The sequence below is a fragment of the Opisthorchis viverrini genome (genome assembly GCF_000715545.1).
Source record: "Opisthorchis viverrini unplaced genomic scaffold opera_v5_239, whole genome shotgun sequence".
NCBI lineage: Eukaryota > Metazoa > Platyhelminthes > Trematoda > Opisthorchiida > Opisthorchiidae > Opisthorchis > Opisthorchis viverrini.
Genome location: NW_008751897.1, coordinates 804,896 through 826,300, shown reverse-complemented (window position 1 = coordinate 826,300; position 21,405 = coordinate 804,896). Strand labels below are relative to the sequence as shown.

At 43.9% G+C, this 21,405-nt stretch overlaps 1 protein-coding gene across 1 annotated transcript in view; it reads left to right on the top strand.

The window, feature by feature from the left end:
• The window catches only part of T265_14684 (hypothetical protein), a gene marked incomplete at both ends in the record, with an annotated part of 22,692 nt that extends 3,553 nt beyond the window's left edge, over nt 1–19,139 (top strand). The window contains 5 exons of the mRNA XM_009174767.1: nt 3,780–3,926; nt 8,869–8,956; nt 10,239–10,396; nt 16,955–17,140; nt 18,374–19,139. Of these exons, the coding sequence (XP_009173031.1) occupies nt 3,780–3,926; nt 8,869–8,956; nt 10,239–10,396; nt 16,955–17,140; nt 18,374–18,498 (704 nt within the window). The remainder of the gene's footprint in view (nt 1–3,779; nt 3,927–8,868; nt 8,957–10,238; nt 10,397–16,954; nt 17,141–18,373) is intronic.
• Nucleotides 19,140–21,405: the final 2,266 nt, after the last annotated feature.

The following is a 21,405-nucleotide window of genomic DNA, read 5'->3' as shown; positions in this document are numbered from 1 at the left end:
ATGAAGGAGATCACGAAATGCTTGGGTGCTGTCGGTGCTACTCGCCTTCCAGGATGGGGACCGCGTGATCCTCATTGTGCCTGGTTGGAGACACTACAAGATATGGCTGCCAACCGATGTCAGTGGCGTTCTTGTTGTCAGTTTCTGTCCAGATTGCCTGAGTGAATGTCTGGAGGTGTAGGCACCTCGGAATGATTGTGTTAAGCTAGCACTAAGTCCCTTACCAGCCCACCTTCACTCTTTTCCTTACAATAAGGCTTTCAAATAAGTCATGGCTGTACGGCAGTGAAGCATTGGTGTTGAACACTGATGTTATGCTGTCGATGATGATGATGGTGATGATGTGAGGTTGCAATAAGACAGATTAGGTTCATCGTAACAACAGCTTCAGTATGCTTTAACCTACAGACGACGCAGTACCCACTTGTTATTATCGACCAGTTAAAACAAACTAGGGAGTAATGAACCACTAGAGCCTAATACTTAGCTTCTATGAACTCTATTTGGCTAATTTTGCTCACCGTAAATAGTGTTATGTGGCGATTCACAAAAGTTTGCTTTCATACTTGGACTTGGGCACACTGCTTAGAATAACGATTCAGTTGGCCACCAGCCATCTCGCATCCACATTGCCGGAATTCAACCTAGTTGTGAATTGTGATTACGGAACCGCCTTCAGTCTCAGAATTCTCCAAGTGTGTATCTTGACCTAAGCTTAATCATGCGTATTGTCCTCACGACCTTTCTTTTGTCCTGTTCGAGATAAGTGATGGATTCCTTAGTCAGTTTGTGTACAGCCTACTTGCCTCTGTCCGGGGAAAATGGACCGCCACAAGAAATTGGGGTGGGCCGATAATAATATGATCTCTCAAAAGGGGGTTATTTATAGTGAATGTAGCAACCACAGTTTGACTCCCATTGCAACGAGTCTTCTGGCTTTTCTGATCCTTCTTCATTATACGGTGGTACGCAAAATATTGACTGATGGTCATCAACTGGGGTCGCTTCACAAGTCTGTGTAGAGACAACCACGATGTTCATGCATCTTGACGTCAACGGTGCGTTTTATTCGACTCGTGGGTTAAGCACCCTCAAACACATTTGTCCAACACGGCATTCCCGACAAGTCTGTCAACACGGTCCGATTCCTACATTCACATACTTCTAGGTGTTCAAGTATTCAAATTGCTGCTGTCGATCTGGAGTAGGCAGACGTCGTCGCGCTCATCTTTGAAGACCGAGGCAAAGTATAACCCATGCTGAATAGACTGGCCACCATCATATCAAATTTTGGCATGCGCCTAGCACCTTCAAAGTGCAAAGTCATGCTTCATTATGTGCAGGCCCTGAACGCAATTGGTGTTGTGAAGAAGTTTACGTATTTCGATAGTAGTATTAGCCGTGGCAGACGGACGTCCGAGGTAGTCAGAGCACGAATCTCAAAGGCCGGAATCAGATTAGCTAATCTGAATCAAAAAGTCATATCAAAGGACCCCAAGGGTCACGTGAAACAGGCTACAGTAAGGACTCTGTTGTCGTATGAGGGAGACATGGAAGAGATGATACCGAGCGTCTTCCGGTGTTTGACAAGAGGTGCTGCTGGTGTTGGATGGCGTCAACGAATTAGTAACCAGGTGATTAAAACACAAGTATATGATTATGAATCAGGTGCTTCAGTCGTGCAAAACATCAAATGGCATCAACTGCTTGACTCGGTCATGTGCTACGCATGCTAAAACATTCTCTAATGAGACGGCTGTTGTCCACGGCGCGTCCTTCAGAATGATGCGAACCGCTGGGTGTACAACGTATGACTTGACAGTAAGGTGTGAAAGTGAGCGATGAAGGGTCAATGTGTTTTTCACTAGCATCAACCTGCTCAGCAACATGAGTTTTCAATGCTGATGTATCGCTGCCGTACTAGGTGTTGTCGATGTGCCCCCTTCCAATATGTGGTCCACATACCCTCCTTACGCTTTACTGAACATAGTGCAAGCAGTAGTGGCTAATCGAAGTCTACGATGTTTGTGTTGCAGTTTCTTTCCAGAGTGTCCGAGTGAGCATTTTGTTGTATAGGCATCTCAGAATGCTTGCAGTTGGTCAGCACCAGGTTCCACCACTCACTTTTTCCATTCCACTCCAGGTCTTTTAATATAACTAGGTAAACATTATGGTTGTATGGCAGCGGTGTATTAGTGCCAACACTGATGTTTCTGTTCCTGATGATGACGGTGATGACGAAAGTCCTTCCTGTTTTACGCTTTAACACTTGAAGTCTCGAGAATCCCTGACTTCAAAACAAGTTTCAAGAAACCGTTTATCTTTATTTGAAATATGCATGCGACATTTGTCTACTAGAGGACTTCTCAAAGTTATACCCCTTTCGACATGCACTTGACATAATCAAAGTGCAAAATCAATGGTCAAAATCACATGATGACAAGATGGTACGTCAATGGATGGGAAATTTTTGATGTCCAATGACTTTACCTCAGTTTATGACCAGTTTTGTTGGTTTCTCCCGAAAAATTTTGTGATAGTCTACTTAGGTAAGCAGCACCCAGCCTAATTCAACTTTAACCGCATTCACTCGAAAGCAAATATTTTGATCCAGTCAAACACAGTATCCATGGGGACCGGTAATTTTCTAACAGCTCTTTTGGCAGATAACAATCGCTTGTGACACCCCGTAACAGTCCTATTCTTCTTCATGCTTTTCTTATTTTGCCTGTGACGAGAAATAATAAATAAATAATAGTAACAAATAGTAATAAATAATAGATAAAATAAAAAAATAATTTATCAGTTCGTGATAGTGAAAGGCAGGAATAGAGCCTCACACTTGTAGCTTGCAACCCCAATATGCGATTAATGTTCTACTCCCATGGATTTTGATTTTCCAAGCCAAAATGTGCGGTTCTGTGGACCGTAAAACACCTAATCATGTGTTAATACGCAGTCAGAAGTTTTGGATCTGCGTATGCTAACCTCAATATTTAAACTCATCATGACAGCCGACGAAACATAGGTTTTGCGCGTCTTTTTGCATCTTTCTACTTTAAATGAACAGAATGATGAGAACTAGATTGATTACTCTCTTTGCAGTATGACATAGATGAAGCGCAAGATCGACCGTGCAAGGAAGTCGACACATTCTGGTATAACAAACGGCCTGTGTGTGGGTGTAGCAGCTGTGTGTGATAGAGTCGGTGAACAGTAAACCAGTGGATAGACGGAGTAATGTATTCTGAATAATGCTCATTTCTCTATGTACTTAAAGATACACCTATTTAGGAAAAAAAGTCAACCATTTGATTACTTTCAGTATCCATCTTCCCTGGTGGATTGTAACCTCAATCAACTTCATTGGTTTTCATAACCTTGAACCCTGATGATGAATCACTAAATCGTATTCACCGCGTTTGTGTTGTAGCACTATACGACAAATACAAGGCAGAGAACTGAGTTAGGATTCCAAATAACTTCATCAGGATACGAAGAAAAATGTGTCGGTTCAAATAGCTTCAACAGCTGACCTTGCATTTCCCGGCAAGTACAGCGAGGAGGCGAACGTTAACATTAGCTTTGTTGGATTTCATCCTGCAATTTATGATTACTCGAACATCTGACTTTAGGTTCATTCAGCTGTCATATGAGGTTATAGATTTAGTTGATGTCCCGAAATGGTCCCTTGATGGTCCCATGGGCGAATTGGTGGATTAGAACTGGAAGCGTTAGAGTTCTATAATGACACAGTTTACGCCCATATTTTGTCACAGGAAGTTCGCATTTGGCAGTCATAACTGCATCCCAGATGTCAGATGATTCAACCGAACAAAAAGCGCGAACAATTGGAGTCGTCACACTTGAGGATATCATCGAAGAAATACTGCAAGAAGAGATCATTGATGAAACGGATATATTCAGTGAGTGATTCATCAACGTTCCTTTCCGTCACGGGTAATACGGGTAAAAGAACATGTAGAGCGCTAATTTCATACGCACCCAAACAGGCGATAGCGTGGGAGCCACAGAGAATCGCCCGGGTGAAACTTGAAGTGAAATGAACGTTTGTTGGCTCACACAGGACAAGTTTGAAGCAAGCAAACGAGACTAGCCTCGATAAAAGACCAAATAAGAACACATGGAAGACACACGTATTTTGACTTAAACATAAGTTACATTGGAATCGGTAATAAACGAGCCTAAAAAAAGATTTTGCAGCCGTTATCTGGTAATCATACATCACTACTTCCAAAACGTATTCATGCAGACGATTCAGTAACCGAATTATTTATCAAAGATGGATTTATGTTGTACTGTGTCCTGTGCGTTGATACGCACATTAGTTTGCAGATGTGGATGTTCACGGATGGGGATCCACAACCAGAATGGGCTCACAAGGTGCGTATTTCAGCAGATACTCCCTGTCTGATGGTAACCAACACCTGCTTGTATCAGTGGATATTACTGAGAGAAACCGTTTTTCAGTAGTGCCGCTCTTGATAGTATGGTTAACTCATGCTTACACAAAAACAACCAGGAATCCAACTGTTGGGCATGGTGCATTCTGAGGAAACCGGTTAGGCATACTGTGTTACCCTCAGTATCAATCAAGGCCGTTCAGTTCTTAGAGACATTATTTCCCCTGGGGGGAATGTCGTTGTGCCAGCAGTTACGAATATATTTTCAGCGTTTCACCTTTTTCTCTTTGCTGGTGACCATATCACGAAATCGTTTTTTCTAATTATCCACACTATCTTACGCTCAATGGATAAGAATGTCAGCTTGTAGCCGTTTATGCTTTTCTCCAGCTTTGATGGTCACACTGGCCAAAATGAAGCGCCAGAGAGCTACTAAACATTTTCAAATTCGACATGTTCCTTGTGGAAATACGTACAACATACAACGATGATCACGGCTATGCCCGAATTCCTGCTCACCATAAAGCATAACATTAGAAAGGCTACTGTTTGAAGTGACTAAACAGAAACTAGGTTGTCTATTTCTGTGAAACCCGTGTATATCCTTCCATATCATGGCAAGATAAAAAGCAGTTTTCCTAAGCTTAGGCGAAAAGACTTGGACTGTAAAGGGAAAGTAGCAAGTAAACGAGGTTCTGAGAGGAAATTTCAAGCGAGGAATCCGGGGAAAAAATACACGCATAAATCCAGCAAGTTAGATATTATCGATGACACAGATGTACCTCGGCGTGGCTACTTAATGGTAGTGAAGTGAGATAAGGTGGACAGTTTTGAAACGTGATTCATTTCATGCGTCAACCAACCTGAACATATTCATTTACAAGTTCACTGTGGTGAGCAATGTGGCTATAGGGAGATGAGTTTATACTCTCCTTTCCAATGATCATCAGGTAACCGGGTTGCCCCTAAATCTTCCGGAAATTTTTATTAGGCCAGTGTCAAGAAATACGCCTTTACTGTACGTTAATGAATCCTGGAGGGACTAGCTGAAAATAGAACTAAATAGTATACAAATGTGGTGGCAAAACCGGACATATCGGGGATGATAAGGTGAATAATAAAGCTTGGGGAGATGAACTGCTGGTAAAATCGTCAAGAAGGTGGATGACGAAAGGTAGGCACAAATGTGGTTCCACTGTGTATCGTGGTGTGTAAAAAAACATCAGACACATGAAAGCGTGTGAACACAGTAAGTATCACCTGGTTGAAGTGCGCACTAGTCTACATCAGGAACGAAAGCATGGGAATGCGGAATCGTGTGATCTTTTCGAGAAATCATTCACACTTGTTCATTACAATATGGAGGTAGGTCAATATCAGTTGCCAGAAGCTAGAGATGATATGTGTTATTAGCTGCGCGAAAACTGGAAGAGAAGATAAGACTGACTTTCAGAATGTTTTCTGAAAATTCTGTATTGGGCATCACGAATGATCCTGCCCGGGTTTGGAAAATTCGGCAATATCTCAGCCAAGCTAGACACCAAAAAGATGATATGGCCGACTGATTTCTGTATTCGGTTCCATACACTTGCACCCTACGCAAGGGAAGATTAACCGCTTTCTTATTTATCGACTCCAACAATCAGTACGAGCATTATTCCAGTGCGTGTCACCTATGGTACCCTGACTTTTTTTTACCGGAAAGTCTTTGTTTATTACCCGAGTGTTTCTATTATTCGCTAGGTGGCTCTATCAGATGAGCCAAACTGGGAACATTTGGATTTGCTTCAGAACGGACCTAATTCTAGTCTAAACTATCCTGGGGATAAATATTCCTCTGGGAATAAATATTCCTCTAAGGGTATGAACCAGAGTTAAACCGTACACGAAGAATGACCGTGTGAGGCTGTGCAGCATGTTGTCCACGTACACGTCTTGGACCGTGATACCAGATAACTTAGACCTCTATGAGGTACAACTTTTAAGCCCAATGTATGCGAGGGTTGAAGCAACAACTCGAAGCAGTTACAAGGTTTGGGTTTCAAGGACACCCTAATTATAATTCCTAAAGTGAGCAGAGAACTTAGGAGAACATATCCTCCTTCTTATCAAATCGACACTGATCGAAAGCAACAATGAAAACGTGAGAGCCAACATACAGCTGGGGATCGGTCGACTCATGCATTCATCCTTGTAAATAGTCCCATTTTTGTTTTCCAAGCTGATAATGTGAAGCGTGAGAAACGAAGACAATCGAACGTCCACAGTAACCTTTACCATGTAATCAACAGGAAATGCAGCAGCAGAATACCACCGCAGTTGAGGCTTGCAGCGCTACGGCACGTCACCACGAGTAAGCTATTATTCTAAAATGATACAGACTAGTTGATTTTTCACACCTTTACGTATTTTTTCTCGAATCCCCACTTGGAGAAGGTAGCTTCCCGAATGTTTGACCAGAGGAATGACATGGCAGGCTGAGGCAACACTACAGTCCCCATCATACTCCGAAGCTGATTAAGCTACGCGGATCTTAGACTCAAAGTAAACCTGATCGTTCTGACAGGGTAGGCTATGAAGGACGATAATCCAACCAAAAGGTGTAAAAAGCGTGCTTTCTGAGAACTATCTGTGACAAGTGAACTGTAAATCAGTCGGCTTTAAAGCATATATTATGGGTGCATTGGTCCCAGCTGTTGCGATCACCTGAAAGTAAGAGAGTGTGGGAGATACAGCCAGGTCTTGGAGGCGATAGTATGTTCAGTTAGTTCCGGAACTGGGTAGCTAAACAATGAAGGCGGTAACTTTGATGCACAAGCGCCATCATTTCCATCAGTGCTATTAACCATAGGTGAGTTGAGTCCCATGGTTCCCATTCAACCAGGCGGTAGTTGTCGACTCGACCAAGTTTACTGGTTAGAATTTTCACGCTTCGTTGTTAAATCTTACATTGTGCATCTCTCGTCCGCTTCCACTCAGTATAGGGCTGGGCGAAAGAGCCCTGTGAGTCAGACAGTCCTTTTTATACTGAGCACATACCCTAACCAGCGTGACCAATGGAGCGCAAGTAATTCATCAATCACAGAAGAGTTCCTTCTTCCTTAAACCATCTGGCGTACCTCCGCATTGCAAATCCAGTATCTCAATCAGACCAGACCAATGTTTCGGAGACACTGCTGGTCAAATGCTGATAACTTTCGTACTACTTCTGCTACTAAAGGCCACGTCACTCATCTGTGAAGTAGTGTGGATCGCACTGGTGCAGTGTAAACTCTGAAGTTGGCAGATAAACTGACAGTACGTCGGTGACATAGGCATCGGAGGTCGGCAACAGCTGCCCTGGCCTTTTTGACTCGAAATTTGAAATCATCTTTCGTTTAACTGCCCGGGTAAACAAAGTTATTTATCATGTCAACTGGTTCTTCTACAAGCATGATGTTTGGGTCTAATGTGAAGCGCATACCCAACCGTGCGGCGGAGTTATTTAGGTTATTTGAAACTGTTTGAACCAATGAGAGCAATATCGTCTACACGTTCAATGTCTGTGATCAAACGTCCCGGGGGAATTTCGACCATCCAAGTTTTCGGAGGAAGGCAGAGAAATTTCAAGCAGCACATCAATAACAAAGTTGAAGAGGAAAAACGAGTTTAGCCTTGTTCTACACCACTGGACATGGTGAACTTAGGCAAAAGCTTGCCGCATACTCGTTCGTGCCCACAAGAGTTCGTATAGTGTCCTCATAAGAAAAATAAATTTGGAAAGGACATATTTGATCGCCAGACACCGCCAAAGTTCCTGACGATCTGCAGAGTCAAAAGCAGCTTTCAGATCAAGAAAATCGATTAAATTTTGAAGTTTGAAAGTGTCTCTCTGTGAGAACTTGTTTCAGGGTAAAGATACGGTCGATGCATCCTCAAACAGGGTGAAACCCATTCTGACTTTCATGAATCCGTCACTTCTGATAATCGATCAACCTGCGCAAAGTATTGCCAGAGGGTGCCCTAGATGCGACGGATAACAGGTTGATGTCAAGATGGTCTCCGCATGACGTTCTTGCACCACTTTTGAGGGCTGGGATGACGGATAAGCGCCTCTCTGGATCTCAAATCAACAGAATATATATACAACTGTTGGAGCATAGCATAAAACCGCGAAACAATGCACCACTTAGACTGTGACGGCGAAGCGTGTATGTTGGATACGTTCGATAAGTTCAGTTCAATTTTTCAACCACAAACCGCGTAGGATTATGGGTTTCCACGAAAAAAGGTAGTGAAAAACGGTAGATGCATTCCCAAAAAGCCTACTTCTGATTGAGATTAACAACTTTGCGTTATAATCTGTCTATCGCATCTAGTACTGATATGAGTTAACACTAATCAAAACAAACCACCTGTGGTCCCCTATTGCGAATTTCCTTAATCCACTCCTCTAACGTTACAGATACCAAGTCCTTCAGCTCACAGTACGTACATATATACATACTACAAAGCCTGTTGAACGGACCTGTGCTACGAGAGTATGATTTCGAGTGAGTAGAATGCAATCTATCCTGTATATTTTTCTTAAACATTTATCGAAAAAGATTAATGGGAGTCGTAAAGTTACAGTACTTGTCTCTAAGTTTCACGTAGTGTGCGCAAGAGGCCTCAGCCCTCCTGAGGCTTTTGAGCAATGTATCGGCATGTAAATAGCTGAGCGACCATTCGTCCTATATCGTTCTTTATGGAACAGACAAGTATCTAAATACCTACTACCTGGGTGCCTTAAACATCGAAAGTTTTGTGAACTGCTTGAGGTACGAAATCAATGTAAAGACGACTGCGCAGCTTTGGAACGACTGTTGTAAGGAATGCAGATATTTTGGAGCAAAATGCTGCAAATCACAAAAAATCTCATTCAGACTTCTCTGCAGAAGTAACCCGAGTTCACTCAACCATGTAGGATCCAGCGAACGACAGATGAATTTTTATGACATTAGGATTACTGAAGGTTGTTTTGCAAGTTTTTAGGTTCAAATTAGTCTACAATCAAAGATAGCTATTTCGCCCCCCTCCCTCCCGGACGTTGCGCAACTTCCTGCAATTTGTATTCAAGACTGAGAAAGGGAACAGGCAGGTCAAACTCCATAAAAATGCGACATGTGCGTCCAGTGAGATAAGAGCATCAGACATTAGTGTGAGACAAAGTAGGTTCAAGATCCTACGGAGTCAATTGGCAACCTAAAGCGAGTTTGGGTTATAATGATGGAATATCGCAATTCTCGGTTTGATTCAATTTATCACCATAGGTTCCAACTGTTACAGTTTCGATCACCGGAAAACGGGGAAGTGTGGGACATACAGCCAAGACTTGGAGGCGATAAAATGTTAAGTTTGTTCGGAAATCGGGTAGCTAAGCATTGAAGGCGATAGCTTCGATGCATTAGCGCCACTGACTGCGCGATCGGGCCATTTCTGCCAGTGCCATTAGCCATTGGCGAGTTGAGTCCCGGAGTCCCCATCTAGAGAGGCGCCAGCTATCAACCTGACTAAGTTTACTGGTTAGTATTTTCGTACTTCGTTTGCAGGTCGTACACTGCCCACCGCTCAGTCGCTTCCACTCGGCACAGGGCTGGGCGAAAAAAGCTCTGCGAGGCAGACGGTCTTCTGGCGTGCATTGAAACTCTACGTGGGAAAGGTTTGCCTGAATTATGAAATGACCGTAATCTAGGTCTTGATTACTGTGGTTGGCAAACTCAGAAAATGAGCCGTAAACTGTCGGACCTGTGAAATTATTAAACCGATGATACCTCTTTTTGTCTATGGTTTCAGGCCACAAAATACCAAACAGAACAAACTCTACGTTGCCGGTGAAGCTGCAGTTTGTGCAACTCTCGTTTTACAAGGACACCTTTTCGTGGAATTTAGCAAAGAAGGACTACAGTTCGAAACCGGAGCGTTCACGTTTTTCGGAGAGACAATCTTCAACGGTACGTGAGAAGGAATATGCCTGTAACGATATCAACAAATTATAGGGCGTTGGTAGTTTTCACTGACAGGTAGGTATTCATTGTGTCGAGCATTTTGATCACCGGGAACTGATGAGACTGACTGTACAGAATAGCCTTCACCGTTCCAGCTGTTGTTCTCTGCACACATGGATTCATTGTACCATAGGCTTTCATCGTAAAACTCCTTATTCGTCGTAAACTGTTGCAATGACGTTACACTTGACGGACGTCACCAGTAAATCGATGAACTTAAGCGGATGACTGTATGAAACGACATATAGTGTACACAGACGGAGGTCTTTGAGATATAAATGAAATAGTTCATGCCACAAAAACAAAGGAGCTTCTCTGTTTTTCACCATGGCCTCGCCCTCAGGTGGTGACAGATTTCGTCGGGAATCAACCCGAATTCTCATGAAAACATAATTTAGTGGGGAATAGAAGAAACAAAATTAAGGAGCTACGCCATGGTACTCTTAATCTAAAGAAATTTCGATTATATTTACCGGTCATCTAGCCTCTACAGTGCTCACCTCTACGGGAAGAGTAATGGATTACGGCCACGAGAGTATGGTGGTTCAAACTGCACATAGTACCATAAAAACTACTTACGTTGTGCATTGCTGTGTTGCCACTGTCCGTTAGGTGATAAAAGGGTTCAGTTCAGTTCAGTCCAATTTTCCAGTTCAAAAACCTTGCATCGACGCGCCCTGTTTCCGGCTGCCATAGCTTCCTTCGTCGAGGACAAGCAGAAAAAGGGCATGAGAGCCGCGCGCTGGTGGGGAAGGCCCAGTCAGTGCATTGACGACAGATGGATCTGTTTACACAGTGTGACAAAGAGTGAGAGCTATGCAGTGGGGGCGATAGCTTCGATGTGCGACCACCTTTGGTTGCATGGCACAGCTGTATCTGACAGGGTCACTAACCCCCATCCCAAACCGGGGAGATGGCTTTTACTAGCGCGATGGAGTTGACTGTTAGGGACTTTCATGCTTTGTTGCCGAATCATGGACTCAGTAGCCTCCATCCGATAGCAGAATGAGGAAAGCTTTCTCGGGCAGATGATCTGCTATACGAAGTACATGGCCTAATCAGCGTAACCTGTGGGGTGTAACTGGTTGATCTGTTGAGGGAAAGTGGACTTTCTCGAAGTTCATCTGGCGAACCTCAACCATCATCAACCATATTCCACGATCGGCACCCACACATGACGTCAGATAATTCGCCGGGCTGAATTATTTTCCGGGAGTGTTTCTGTTCTGTCTTACATCCTGCGCTTGAGCGACGCCAAAGATGCATAAAGATGAGGTGATCTCGTTTCAGTAAGAATTCACATCCGACGATGAAACAGTTGGAAGTATCCAGAAGACGATTCTGATAAACTTGCTTAGCTTCATGTCCTCCGGTTCAATACAATTATCTTCCATTTGACTAGGTGCAATTTGAATTAAATCAATTCAGATGCAACCAGCTTACCTCGCTTACCTACAGACAGTTCGCATTACTTAATAGTTTTTCTATGAACGTCATTGTCTCATCCTTTTCCATCTCAGAATACGGTTGCTTCCTTCCTACCACCAGACCATGACAATCACACTTTCTATTTTCTCCTGCGTCCAGAAGCCCGTTGTGTATCGTGACTAAAAATAAGCCTATGAAAACTTTGGAAGGAGAACCATTAGTCTTCAGATGCAAATGCGCCTTTCTATTGAATGCAAGATCTGAATGGAAGTTCTGTGACATTACGCGCTCTATCATGAGACTGTTCTCCTGATAAGTTCACGCTCTGGAATCCTGAAGATTAGATGTTCCTTTAGGGAGACGGGAAACTTCTCAACGAGCACTGGGTTACTGCATACCTAATACGCAGATATACTGTTTCGTCTACCCTGTGGTCCATGGCGAGTAAGAAGAGTCTTCATTACGTCAGAAAGAAGGCTGCCATCTGTCCTCTGTTCTACCCTGTGGTCCATGGCGAGTAAGAAGGCTGCCATCTGTCCTCTGACAGGCAGTCATAGTAAGATTGCACAAAATCCCTCGTCTTCTGCAAGGAGCCAGTCTCAATGATGAAATGAAGAAGCACTTTATGCAATTTCAGATGTTCTTTACAGAAGCATGTTTTTCGTAGTTTTTAGCCCGTTGTTTCGGTTTTCCGAGATTGCTCATGCGCGGAAAACTTGGGTTCTTAATCCTCCCCAATTGCAACCTCATTAGGAACATAAAAGAATAGAAAGTACCTAGTACCCAATCAACCAGAAGATGTTTTGGACCGACTGAGTACTCATCGTTTCGGAGGTTTAGTAAACAATCGGTGGACCTATTTCTGGGCAAGGTTTCGCTTTTGACACAAAAGCTTCGTCAGGCCAAGGGAAGGACAAAGAACCTTGAACACCCTAAAACACTTAGCATGGTAATCACAAAGGTAGACCAGGGTAAAACCACGGTCATCATGTGTAATAGTTATCACCTGCAGAAAGTTAGAAAACTCCTAGCCTTAGCGAAAAATTAGCAGCTGAACGTTCACACCAATAAGAGCAAGCTTGAATTAGGAAGGTATTTAAGATCAGTGTTACATCATCTGGGGGCAGGGCAAGTGGTATCGGTTGCAATCTAACCACCGCACTACAGGCTCTGCCATTTAGCGACAGACTAATATCGCGTCAAACCAAAAGGTGTACAAGCTGAGGAAAAGCCGACATGCTTTAGAGACTGTAGCGTTCATGCCGTCCGCAATGCTGCCATCTAATGTGGTATAACTACCCAGATAGGTAAATCAGTTCATTATGTCTACTAGTTCTGGTGCCATGACCAGCTTTGGCAGCGGACTCTCAATGTTTTGTAATAGCGTTTTTCACTTTGAAGCCGCAACGCCCGTACCAAAAGGTATAGCTTTTAGGTGCTCTGGTGACTCCTAATAAGACTGAAACAGCTGTACAGACTTTTCAACATAGGTTAGCTTCCCTTACAGGACGAAATGTCAACTAAAATGACCAGACCTACGCACAATACCATCAACACTATTTAGTGCATTTTTGTATCTGGATAAAACCCGAAACAAGTACAGCAACGCCGTCCGCATCGGATCACCATCAACATTGACGGTAATAAACCAGTAATACATGCTGGCGTTTAACTGCCACATATCGCAGGCATACTCCAATTCCTTAAGGTCTTCCGCCTTTGAAGAAGACATAACGACAATCAGCTAAGTCGAACGCTGCTTTTAGGTCTGAGATGACAAAAGGCGTTGACCATCTACACGTGTGAGGGTTTTCGTCCATGACTTGGACGTAACGACTGTCGCTCACGAGGATAGCTTAGAAGCGATTGTGACTAAATTGATACCACAATGATCCTCACTTTCGGATGTATGCTCTCTAAACAGGGATGACACCAGATTTCTGCTATTCCCCTGGGACTTCCTTCGTCTTACAAACGCTGTGCATGAGGTTTGCCACACTGTGAACGGGTTCTTCTCACCTACGAAACAAGACAGACGGAGACAGTTTTTGTTTCATTTCACCCTCTATATGGACCAAGCAATTCACGTCACATTGTGAAGCTCATGGTGAATTGAACGTTATGTTGGGAACTTGAGACCACTGAGTTGTTCTTCGAGGCACACTACCCACCGAAACAAGCGGCGCGTTTTGAAAGGAGCTTTTGAGTTATCTCTTCGTAAAGATCTCACTGACCGATGGTCTCTTGGCCTACGTTGCGTATAAGTTGGCTTGACCGTCTTTTCCAGTTCTTTGGCTTTTCTTCTCCGGATCAGTCTTGAGGCTGTATGGTTCCCAACCCGACTGATTTCTTTCGTGTCCGCAAACTGTCCGACAGCTACTGTGATCGACTTCTTTAACTGCCATATCATAGCGGTGAATAGTCTTATCAGCTGTTAGAAAACAGGCTGCAACAGGAACACAAACCAGGGTATGACCTCATTCTGCGTTCCAAAAGGAGCGACAGCCCTGAACATAAGATCGCCATCCATAGCTAGTTGTAGTTTATCTTAGTGCCCGATTGGCTATGGCTAAACAGATACCAGAGAAAGCGATACTCACGCTTGTGCTTGCGATGAATAGGTAGTGACCAGCACAGCTTTTGGAAGCGACCTCTTTTGTCGATTCTGTGAATATCCACACCAAATCTCACCGGGACGGCTCTCATGCTTGTCTGTTCTTCGCAAACCGTCAACCAAAATACTGATAGCCGAACCATGTTACTCGTGAAAGTCTCGAAAACTCATCATAGAAAAGCGTCTTCTACGGCGGCATTGCTGCAGTTTGCCGGGCGCATGCAAGGATAAGAAACACATTCTGGGTTTGGGGTCGTTAGAAGAGGATCCTGACGAGCCCAGTAAGTCTGAATGCACACAGTCGGCTGTTCATAGGAAACAAGTTATCTCAACCTCTTTAGCTCTCGCAGTCGACGCGATTACCATACAAGTGAAACGATGGCAAGGACTATCTGATACCCAGAGAATAAACCGCAAACTGGGCTGCCCTGCACAGATACATTACCGTAATGTGGCCTCGTATGTACATTCCGGATACATAGCACAAGCTAATTTTTGGAGAGAGCGTCAATAACAGAGATTTCTTGGCCTGTTTCATGTTAGGTATGCATGTTTATGTTTTATTTTCCTGGAGTGAGGGTTAGGAAGTGATGCTGAGTATATAAGAGCCACATACGGAGGGGATTGATTGGAGATTTGTCCTAAAAAGGGTTGGGGCTGATAAATTAATAGGGCTAGCCGCTGCTCCCAAGCTGTGTGGATAGGTGTTACTTCCTAGTTGACCAGGCCGAATGGGGCTTGATTGAGGTATCCAACATTGAACCTTTGAATCAAAAGTCTGACTCGCAAGGAGAAAATGACTGGAGACGTGGGAGAATTGCCTAGCTGGATGACTCATGGAGTAAGACATAGGTGTTGGATTCCTAACGTGTCTGCTCCCAGCAGGCGCAGCAAAACCAGACTGGGTTTAAAAGCATTTCAACCGTATTAAACAATGCGCCAGCGGTCATGATCAACTGTTCAGCGATTGAACCGACCTTCTATAACCCGTGTTTCCACAGTGGAACGCAGCATCGTTGCATCCATAAACATGGACATGCTGGAAAAGACACCTTGCTGCCTTTACATTCCCACCACGACTTTACCCACCAGAAATCTTCGTATTAAGATAACTCATAGTATGGGAACTTGCTAATCTTTGGCTGGTTGCTCATCTTTGGTATTTGTGGTATGGGTTGAACCTTGAGGAGTGAAGTTGCAGCCAATACAGCTCTTGGGGTCATTGCAACACTCAAGCCGTGCCACCATATCAATACAGCGCTTAGTGGTCAGGATACATAAACCTATAAGCATTCAAGCAGCCAATCTGTATAACAAAAAATGGTAATAGAGGAACACATGATATTGGTTGGTCATAGCTTGCGGCGTCTCCGATGAGCAGACAAACCGGACTATACAGGCTTAGCAGACTTCATCCTGGAAATTGATATGCACCAACTGCAGTCAACTTATTCGTTGTCGTCTGACAGCTGCACACAAAGGCTAAGATTTACAAGCCCCTGTATTTGGGTTCAGTTTCGACTTAACACTCAAATAAGCGTTTGTATCAACGGGGAGAAATCTAAACAGGTGTCACACGATCGATACAAAGTAATTTAATCTGTGGACAAGCTCCTCAAACAAAATAGATGTTGCACTTCCAAAGTCCTATTCCCAGACCATCTTCCCAGAGATCGATATGAACCACAGACCCAAGACATCAGGGCTTAAGGATGAAGGTGATCTCACTGCAAAAACTGCAATCTTTGGGACCTAAGGAAATGCAGTCCGAACAACTGTACACGACTTTTTATGGTGATTGGTGACCGATTGAATGTGAGAGGATGGCAGAAGATCTCATCCTAGCGTTATGCTGCTAGCGAACGTGGTTACTTGGTCGCATCACAAAGTCACAGAATAGGATGACCGGAACTCCCTTGTAAGCCTTCGAGTAATCATTTGATTCTTCCAGTAACGCTGGCCTACGACAAACATTCACTCGCAAAACCCGAAACAGCTTCCCATAATGCAGCATACCAAACGGAATGGTTTTATCATGCTGTCAACAACAAACACTGGTCACACAAAATTCGGTACCAATGAAACATTTTATCGTGAAACCGTATAGAGGTCCCAACGATAAAGACTCATTGCGTGCATTAAGCTATGATGAAATCAAGTACTATGCTTGAATGTGTCCAAAATGCAACACAAAGGTAAGTGAACCATGCAACCTTGCACGCTTGCAAACTGGAAGTTCCAAATCTACGCAGTAAATTTGAGTGCATTTAGAAACACGGCCACATTAGCCAACGGATTTATCAACATGGTTCCCTCGATTACCCATAGAACCTCATACGAGTAAAAAACGTAGGGGCCCTGTGAAAGGTCAGATATACCGTACCGCGTTACACATTTATTCAGAGGAATTTATTTGGTGCATCCCAGTCTCGTGAAATTTCAGCTACAGGTTTTGTTTTTAGAGATCAACACGATTCTTCCCGAAATGCCAGAAGCTTGGAACCTTTCTGAACTACTAAGCAAAGTATCCAGTGTCACCCAGTTCATCCCTGATTATACTGTGACACTACAAAGCACTGTTCAGTGTCTGGAACTTACAGGTGAACATTATCTTGTGGCACGGTACCTCTCGGACTGTCTTCAAAAAGGTAAGCAAGCACGCGTATGCATTGAATAAATTAAAAAATGCACCATGTGCGAGTTGTTCTATTGGCAGGATGCGAGGGAATACATAAATTGCCGCACGAAATTTCGCGTATCGATCCGGTTAAACCCTCTCAAAAAACAATTGACGGAAAGTTGCATTCACAGGACTGTCCCAGAGAGGAAGCGAAACTATCCTACCCAAGATTTAGTTGCCTTGTGAGAGATAGACTGCTTCCCAAGAATAATGCGCGGTCACCCTGATTGAGCGGTATCTTTGCACGTGCCAGACCGTAATGACAACAATGACTTTGTATACCCAGGGTGATACTGACGATTGGCGGATATGGATGCCAATAACACCACTGAATGAATCCAGCAGCGCATTTCGGAGGGAAATCTCTATGTTACAAACGTTGGCGATTGGAATCGTACAAATTAAGACATGCACAAAGGTGACCCAACTTATGATGGTCATTATGTTTAATGAAATCTTGCGCTTCATTTACATTTTACATGGTCAGAAACCCCAAATGAAACGTAGTATCGTACCTTTCAGTTCGCTTAGCTCCGATAAACCGTAAAAATAAGGATCACACGTGACCACCTTGAAAAGTGCAATTTTCTGTAGGAAGACCTCAAGTACATTCCTGACAAAAGATACCGATGAGAAGATTGTGTTCAATTCTACAGCAAATTAACTTCGAAGGAAGACTCTGTGCGGCATAATAGCGCTCAACAGGTCCATATGTCCTGCAACGAAGCAATTTGCGTACAACTAAATCAGGGATGATTTTGAGGCTGGCAACCGTTAGAAGTTAGCACCGGAGTTTCGCTCATTGGCAAGTGTTACCTCTACCTGTGTGTATGGGGAGATTACATGGGGTGGAGAGGTATATGATCCAGAGGAACTCTGGAATCTAAAGATCTAATGAAGTAACACAAGATGCAAAATCAGTCTATAAACATCATTGTTGAAGTCACATACGGGGTACAGAACAAAAAGACAGTACTAGGCCCATGGGGGTTGACCTTCATTTGAAATCCTAAGGGATTCCCACACATGTCACGAAATTGCAGAAATTGCAAAACGCCAAAGTCCTTTAGCAAACATAAATCTAACACTGCGCTTACATACGTCATCGTTTTTAAGCACCAGTTTTGTTTTGTCAGACGAGCATGTCGCCCAGGTTAAAAAAAGTAGACCATTAGTCCGTCTCTCACTTTCTATTTTTCAGATCCTAATCCCGAAGAATTCTCCTGGATAGGCCAAAGTAACTACTTTCGCGATGCATGGGAAGCACGCCAGTCTTCATCAATGGGCAGTGAGATAAAGGAAAGAAGCAGACCCCAAGAGTTATGAAATACTGCCATTAGAGGTCATTGAGGTCAGTGGCTTATTTACTTCGCAAGTACCAAGTGGTTGCACGAATCCAGGAGTCATTCACAAACGACGTGGGTCAGCTGCTCACCCAGTTGGGAAAGGAATAAAAGCAACAGTATTGAATAGTTGATATTGTTCATTCAGTGTTATCATCGTTTTACAATCGTTTTCAGTTGGCTTTTCTTCATTCTCTTTATCTTCGCTACATTCTTGATCTGAGGTGGAAAACAGTAGGACCATGACAATCCAATGTCTTACCGGGATGACAACCTCTGATCGTTTCTCATTTTCCAGTTTTCTTTGTCTTTTCTCTTCCTCTTTGAGGCGTTTGTTGCGTTTTCGAGTTGCTCTTTCTTCTTTCATTTTGTTTCCGACTGCTCGGACACGTTTCTTCTCTTCTGTATCGGCCATGCGTTTTGAGAAAGATGTTCGGATGCCTTTGCCTTTCTTGATCGCGCTATGTCTTGGGTGAGAAAAGTGGATGAAGGAATATGGACGGTCACTAGTGGGCTTGACCTTTATAAATGGTAAAGTGCGTCTGGGTAAAAAAATACCAGTCATACAGGGGTATGAAAAACACTTGCATGTGGACTTTTCGGCCAACCATTGACCAAATAGCTGGCTCAAAACTACCAACATAAACTGAGTGTTATGCGGCTTAGGGAACAACGGTAAGCAACGCTTGATACGATTAGCAAAACAGATGCTTGAAACAGCCAGAGTAAAATGTGGCGAAATTCACTTGCATCATTTCCGACTAGCTGTTTTCCAGACATAGCTGATTGATATACATAAGGACAGAACGGCTGTACAAGCCACCACCGCACTGAATTCCTCATGCACAAACCACAACTCCTAATCGGAGCTAGGTGGCCCAGAGCTCGAATTTATTGATCGGAAAGTCCATGGTTCGAACCCGACATCTGGCTCTCGACTTCCCCTGTCTAGGCTTGGGCAACTTGGCAGTATCCCGCCCTCGTGCAACCTTCGGGTGGCATGGCAGTTAGGCGCCGAAGGGGTGCTACAGCTGAATGATTACTAGAACTCCTAACCGAATGGCGGCTGCAGCCATTGCCTCCGATGATAGAATGACGTTCGAGTGAGTGGTACACAAGAAATGGATAGTTAACAGTAATGAGCCATTGGTACAAGATAAACGAATCAAAAGTAAATTTTCATAAAATTGGCAATAATACCTTTCAATCCTAACGGTCTTCCAGACGCGTCCGGATTTGCATTTACCACGCATTTCTGTGGTAGGGGGTACTAAAAAGAGAGCGAAAGTAATGGCCAAGCTGAATAGTTTATTCACAGTTCTTCATCACACCAGAGCTGAACGCGCCGATGGAATAGCAACGAAAAAGTTTCATTCATCACATTCAAATGTAATGATCGCCGGTCCTAGCAACTGGATTGACATCCGTCTTAAATAGCCCTTTGCAGCGACTTTTAATTGAATCACTTCTTATAGCTGAAAAGTAAGATTCAAGCCCTTAAACAAGTTGCTCTCCATTTTGCAAAACTGAATGTAAGAAGAAAGAATCCATGAGGTGAGTCCAATAATGGAATTGACCGCCACGTCACTTCCGACGGCACACTACTGCTGACGTACTGAAGGCTTGGGATGGACAAGCCATGGTCGATAATGCTAGGCAGTCGAGAAGCGTATTTACTTGACTGCATGCCCGCTGATAATGGTCGACGTGTGGCCCCTTGGTTAAAGTGCAGAAGAATCTCGATAGTTACCGTATTGTTCCAATAAACTGTAGATCTGAATCCACCAATGATGATTTTGACGATAACCTACGCTTGGACGGGCTGACGGCTCACCAACGCCTGCGTCTCCTATACAATACACAACCATGAGGCCTACAACTAACAACACAATACTGCCATCTCACATCGACCGTCGCGTGGTCATCAGCCGAATCGTCTTACTTGCTATATAATGCATAGCGGGTAAACAAAAACGGAGCTCAGAACCTTGATCAGTTTGTGCAACAGCTCTGGGTTTGTTGCCTTGCTATATAATGCATAGCGGGTAAACAAAAACGGAGCTCAGAACCTTGATCAGTTTGTGCAACAGCTCTGCGGTTTGTTGCCAGATTGCTGCTTTACGGCTGCCAGTGAAGTCACAGCGATGAAGCGTTACGAGGCGCATTTATTAGTGGACCTTATTCGAATACTATACGCCAGAGATCGTTGGAACATAAGTCGCTAGTTGTTAAAACCGCCTACGACCATGCAAAATCCTCCGAACTGGCGCGAAAACAGTCGCTGTCGTTTTTGCCGAACAATCGACTCCCCTGAGCTGCCGTATCCGACGACCCGCCAAAGTCGTCACGTTCTCATGCATCATCGCATGAACAGACGACTGATGCTAGTACGGGGTCTTCATGTCTCCCCTGTGGCTATGCTCGTCACCAGCGTGATAAATGCCCCGCTAAGATGTGACCTGCAAAGACCGTGGAAAGAGGGCGTTTTCAAAAGGTATGCAGATCTACTACAGGTCCGAGGAACACCTCATCTATTTCAAGTGCACTATCTTGCGTGACTGCAGCGGCTTGCGAGTGTCTTAAAGAAGCAGCCACCGATGTGAAAGCCAATTGTGTCCCACTTCGAGCTCTTGTTGATTCTTCGTCGTCACATGGCGGCACGCGAAGTCTTGACTCGTGAGAATCAAGCGGGATTTCGACCGGGTAGAGGCTGCGTTGACCACATCTTCACAATCCGTCAGGTGTTAGAGCAACGCCACATGTACAGACGACCCACAATCCTGGTATTCCTTGACTTCAAGGATGCGTTCGATTCTGTTGATCGATCAGTTCTTTTAACTACACTTGCTCAACAGGGTATGCCCCAAAAGTTTGTAAACATAATCCAATC